Genomic DNA, 5,822 nt, shown 5'->3' with positions numbered 1-5,822 from the left:
GTGTTGGATGTCGATGGGTTGATGGCTCGGTTCCCGATGCTTCAAAAAGGAGAATGCCGGTTAGTGTATCGATGCCGGAAAATTCGTCGGAGTGAGCAGGTGTTTATTGCTGATGATGATTCGGTGCTGGTTAGGTGTTTGACCTTAGGACCAGTTTTTGTCTTTTGTTAAATGCTTTTTTGTAAGCTTTTGGAAAAAAAAATTTGAAGATCATTGCTATGATCTTGTTAAGTGTTTATGTTACACTTTTTTGATGATGTATATTGTGATATACTTCTATTCCCGTAGGGTTTAATTCTTGTATGTGTGGATTACAATATGTTGCATGTGTATAATTACTCTTGGATAGGTAAGGCGAATGAGGGATGGTATTGTGCTCATGTGTGAACGTTTGTCTAAAAGGCACAACAGCTTCTTTGTTTTTAGACTGTTCATGAGGTGTACAATGTTTGACCATATCGTTTTCGCGCGACCCAAAGAAATTACATGCAATTTGTAATAAACAGTGATGTAAGTAAAATGATGTTTGTATTGATAAAAGCGCAAAGCTTGTGATACAAGACATAATAAAGAAATACATTGCCTGTATGTTCTTTCCGCTTTTGTAGACTTGGTTCATATGTAACACCTGCGCAACTGTTGTGCGTTCCAGGTGCGGGGAACTAGGGTCCCATCGATCCTCTTTAGGGTATATGCCCCCTTGCCTAAGACCTCGTTAATGACGTATGGTCCTTCCCACCTTGGCGCTAATTTGCCGGGCTTTTCGGCGTTTGACGCCTCGTTGTCGCGTAAGACAAAATCACCGGGGACAAAGGTGCAAACACGCACGTGCGCATTGTAATAATTTTCGAGCTTGGATTTGTACCTTGCTTCCGTTATGGCAGCGTTCTCGTGCCTCTCTTCCAGAAGATCCAAATCCATTCTTCGCTCTTGTTCATTGCTCTGTTTTTCCATGGCTAACATGCGCGGTGATGGTAAACCTATCTCAGCTGGAATGACAGCCTCAGACCCATAGACTAGACTGAACGGAGTTTCTCCGGTGCTAGTCTTTGGCATTGTTCGATGTGCCCAAAGGATGCTGGGAAGTTCGTCAACCCACCCTCTGCGCGCTGTCCCAAGTCGCGCTTTTATGCCGTCAACGATTTGTTTGTTTACGCTTTCTACCTGACCGTTCGCTTGAGGATGCGCAACGGAGGCAAAGTTGTGCTCGATCTTCATTTCTTTGAACCATTTTTGAAGATCTTCCGCGGCGAAGTTTGTACCATTGTCGGAAATAATGCGCAATGGTAACCCAAATCTGCAAATGATATGTTCCCATATAAATTTGCGGATTACCATTGCTGTTGTTGAGGCCAAAGCTTTAGCTTCCACCCATTTTGTGAAGTAGTCCACCGCGACGATGATGAATTTTACTGCACCCGGCGCGTCAGGAAATGGACCAACAAGATCAATGCCCCACTGTTGGAATGGCCAGGCGAAAGTAACGGGAATTAGCGGGTTTTTGGGTCGGAGTGTCTTTGGTGCGTGGCGTTGACATGCCTCGCATCTTCTTAAAAGATCAACTGCGTCCATGTGCATTCCTGGCCAGTAGTATCCGGCGCTCATTATTTTTGCCACGACCATGCGCGGTCCCGCGTGTATCCCACATAATCCTTCGTGGATTTCTCTGACTAGGTATTGGGTGTCTGTTTTATCAACACAGCGTAGTAACGGGCCCATGAATGATTTTTGATAAAGGACGCCATCCGCCATCTCGTAATTTATTGCTTTGTGTTGTATTTTTCGAGCTTCTGCCTTTCCTTCCGGAAGTTTTCCGTGTTGAAGGTACAAAATAATTGGAGACATCCAGGATGGATCTCCCATTTCTATGACGCTTACTTGCTTAAGATGAATGGAAGGGTTGGATAATACCTCTATGCGTACCTCCTTTGCTAAGTGCTTAAAGCTGGTAGCAGCTAACTTGCTTAGCGCGTCAGCGTGCTTGTTCTCGCTTCTGTTTATGTGATTGACTTTGAATGTTTGAAATTGGCTGATTAACATCCGCGCTTGTTCAAGGTATAACGCCATAGCTTCCCCCTTCGCATCATAACGACCGTTAACTTGTTCAGCTACTAGCTTTGAGTCAACGTTGGCTTCAAGATTTCTTGCCCCCATTTTGAGTGCTAGACGGAGACCTGCTAAAAATGCTTCGTATTCTGCTTCATTGTTGGTACTTTGGAAATCTAATCGTATTGCATATGTAAGTTCGTGATTATCCGGACTGGCTAATCGGAGGCCTGCTCCTGCTCCATCATCATTAGAAGCACCATCTGTGTGTAAGGTCCAGACTCTGTCGTCGAAAACAGGTGTTGGGTTCTGGATTGCCTCACATTCTTGTATTTTATCGATGGGAACTTCAGTGGCGAAGTCTACTAGAACTTGCCCTTTGATTGCGGGTCTTGGTCTGTAAAAAATGTTGTAGCCTCCCAGCTCAATGGCCCATTTAGCCAATCTTCCCGCCACGTCAGGCTTTGACAAGATTTGGCCTAAATGATAATTCGTGAGAACTGTGATGACATGGCCTGAGAAGTACCTGCGCAAGCGTCTGGATGCGTGTATTAACGCTAGAACCAATTTCTCTATCATTGAGTAACGAGTTTCGGGGCCAGTGAGCATTTTGCTGATATAATAGATTGGAGTCTGGATATTTTCCTGTTCTACCATTAATACTGCGCTTACCGCTACTTCCGCGACTGACAGATATAAGATTAACGGTTCTTTTTCTTTTGGCGCGGTCAGTGTTGGTAGCTGAATTAAACATTCTTTCATTTGCTTGAATGCTGCTTCTGCTTCAGGCGTCCATTGAAAAGGAGTCTTCTTTCCGCAGTTTCGCAGCGTACTGATAAATGGATAAGATTTTGTCGCATGATTAGCCAAGAATATGTTCAGAGCTGCTAATCGTCCGGCGAGCCTTTGCATTTCTTTGACTGTTGCAGGTGACGGCATTAGCTGGATGGCCTGCACTTTTTCTGGATTGACCTTGAAGCCGTCTCTTGTAACTATAAAACCCAAAAATTTTCCTTCTTCCATGCCGAAGGAGCATTTTATTGGGTTAAGTTTTAAGTTCACGCTACGTAAGGAATCGAACGTGCGCTGGATATTGTTGAGCGTTGTCTCTTCTTCATGGCTCATGATGACGAGGTCATCCATGTATACTTCGACTGTTTTGCCAATATCCTCGCTAAAGACTGTGTCCATTAGGCGTTGATAAGTTGCGCCTGCGTTGCGCAAACCAAACGGCATTTTCGTGTAGCAGTAGATGCCTTTATCTGTGCGGAACGCGGTTTTGTCTTCGTCTTCTTTTTTCATCTGGACCTGGTGATAACCCTTATAACAGTCGAGAAAGCATTTCCATCTGAATGATGCCAGAGAGTCGACTTTTTTGTCTATCTCTGGGAGTGCGTAGCAATCTTTGGGGCATGCTTTGTTTAGGTCCTTGAAATCGACACACATTCTCCATCTGCCACTATGTTTTTGTACCATCACTGGGTTGGCAACCCATGTATGGTATTTTACTTCGCGCAAGATTCCCGCATTGAGTAACTCTGTCACTTGCTCATCCATCGCTTTTGCTTTTTCTTCACTGAAGTTGCGTCTCCCCTGAGCAACAGGTTCTACTGATGGTTTGATGTTTAGACAATGTTGCGCGATGTCGCGTGGAACTCCAGTCATGTCTGCTGGGCACCAGGAAAATATATCTTTGTTGTTAAACAACAACTCTTTCAGTTGTATGCGTGTTGCTGGTGAAATGGCTTGTCCTAGCAGAATGGTCTGCTCTGGGTATTCGTTGTTCAAAACCCATTTCTCTGGTTCGTTTGGTGCCGAAGGTTTGACTACCTTTGCTGGTGGTTCGTCGTCCACGGACATGACTTCTTTGCTTGAATAGAGAATTGCAACGCCGGTTTCTGTCGGAAATCCACAAGCAGCATGTGGAATGGAAGTGATCATGCTGAATTCTCTTTGTGACCTTCTCCCGAGCAAAACATCATGTCGTGATGTTGCTGGCATGACCATGAAATTGACTGTAACTATTCGTGAATGTTTGCCATCTGATAAAGTCACCGGGAAAGCGATTTGCCCTAATGGGAATACAGCTTCATTACAGAATCCAGTGAGGGGAAAATCGACCGGTTCCAAACGTGCTTTATCTTCTGAATCGAGCTGTTTAAAGCACTGTTCGTATATGATGTCCATCGAGCTACCTGGATCTATAAACATATAGTCCGTTCGGTAATGACCAAAAAATACCAGTGATAATCACTGGTCGTTCTTCCTGAGGGCCCCCAGGAACAACAGGGAACACGACTTGCTGTTCACTCCAATGTTGATCATAGTTTCGTTTGTTTGGTCTTCGTGACGGACCTCCTTGAACCATGTATATTTGTTTCCGATAACTGCTATCTCTGTACTGGCTGGATTGGACGTCCCCCCAACGTGGGGTTGATGGGTCCAATTCTGTAGTGTTGATTTCTTCTCCAGATCTGACGTTTGGGAAATCAGATCTGGCAATTTGCATAACGATTGTGTTTAAAGCAGCTTGGCATCTGTTAACCCAATGTTCCGGGGATCCTTCTATTCGGAAATTGTTTCCGACGTTTGGTCGAGGACCAGTTTGTCGGTGAGAAGATGAATTTTCTGCCATGTGCAAAAACAGAAAAATGGAATAAACTGAATCGAAACGAGGTAGAAACTAGAAAAACTGAGAAAACGGTGGGCGCCAATGAAGAAACACTAGATAAATGGTCGGAACCGAGATATCTAGGGGGTTTGATTCTGCATAAAAGGGTTAGCTCTCTCTCGGTTGATTCAGTTGCTGCCGAACTTCTTCTCCGGTGATTCTGCAAAACAGAGCACCGTTAGCCTCGCCAAGGGGAGAAGAGGGTTCTCTCCTTGACCCGACTCCGGTGTGAGAATAAGTATTGGTAATGGAGAAGATAAAGTATTTGAGAGGTGAATGTGATCTGAGTTTATACCTGAACAGTTCTCCAATTTATAACCGGGAGTTTTGGGAGGGAAAACCTGTTATTGAAAAGATGACGGAAGATGCTAACGCCGTAGCGGTTATATTTCTTTCCGTTAAGTTCTTTAATTCCACGTTAAGTAACCTCGATCCGATGTGAATGCACACGGATCGTGGTTTGATCTATGGCTGGGGGATTGCCACGTGGAAAGTGTTTTAAGTGGAGATCATTCTCCAATTGCATGCTTTTGTTGTGACTTCAGGGATGCTTGTGGTAATGACACGTGTCCAGACGGTTATAACCGTCTGGGTGGTGCACGATCATATTCTTTCTAGAAGATTACTGCTGTAATCTAGTGTGACACCTTACTGTGTGGACACAGATGAATAAATCCCAAGTCTGGGTAAAATGATATCCAAGTTTGGATATTTGGGCGGAAGTATTGATCTTTAGGATTTTAATCCTTTGCTAATGGAAGAAGGCGCAAGGATTTTATGTTTTCCTTTGGGCGCGCGACCATAGCTTGTTGATTACTTTCTCCCTTTTGTGAGACCAATGCGCGGCCGCGCTAGGTTAAAAGGTTGAAAGGCCAGTTTGTGGTATGGTCTCAAATCCTTTTTATGAGGTTTTTGGGACCTTACCCCTTCAAGTATCGAGATAGAGAGGGTGGTTGTGGCGTCGGAAGTGGTGGTGGTGATGGAGGTGGAGGCGGAGGTGGAGGTAGAGAAGAGATAATGATAGAAAAGAAAAAGGGTGTATGGTGTGTGCATACAATGGCGGAGCTTGAACAAAAACTTAGTAGGGTTCGGACTCTCAAAATCC

General features: G+C 44.5%; 1 protein-coding gene across 1 annotated transcript; it reads right to left on the bottom strand.

Annotated features, from left to right (window-relative positions):
• Positions 1-615: 615 nt before the first annotated feature.
• On the bottom strand, positions 616-4,681 carry LOC110882279. Its single transcript, XM_022130343.1, has 3 exons — positions 4,288-4,681; positions 1,460-4,241; positions 616-1,297 (listed from the first exon to the last, which is right to left on the bottom strand). The coding sequence occupies exons 1-3, from the start codon at positions 4,679-4,681 to the stop codon at positions 616-618; spliced, it is 3,858 nt and encodes a 1,285-aa protein (XP_021986035.1).
• Between the last annotated feature and the right edge of the window lie 1,141 nt (positions 4,682-5,822).

The sequence above is a fragment of the Helianthus annuus genome, chromosome 10 (genome assembly GCF_002127325.2).
Source record: "Helianthus annuus cultivar XRQ/B chromosome 10, HanXRQr2.0-SUNRISE, whole genome shotgun sequence".
In the NCBI taxonomy this organism is placed as follows: Eukaryota; Viridiplantae; Streptophyta; class Magnoliopsida; order Asterales; family Asteraceae; genus Helianthus; species Helianthus annuus.
The sequence above is the reverse complement of the archived record's forward strand: the minus strand, read 5'-3'. Positions and strand labels throughout refer to the sequence as shown.

Coding starts and splice junctions, on each gene's coding strand:
- LOC110882279 (XM_022130343.1), bottom strand. CDS start 4,681: ATGGCAGAAAATTCATCTTCTCACCGACAAACTGGTCCTCGACCAAAC. Junction 4,242..4,287: donor ACGACCAGTGATTATCACTG/GTATTTTTTGGT, acceptor TTATAGATCCAG/GTAGCTCGATGGACATCATA. Junction 1,298..1,459: donor TTCGCCTGGCCATTCCAACA/GTGGGGCATTGA, acceptor TATCATTTGCAG/ATTTGGGTTACCATTGCGCA.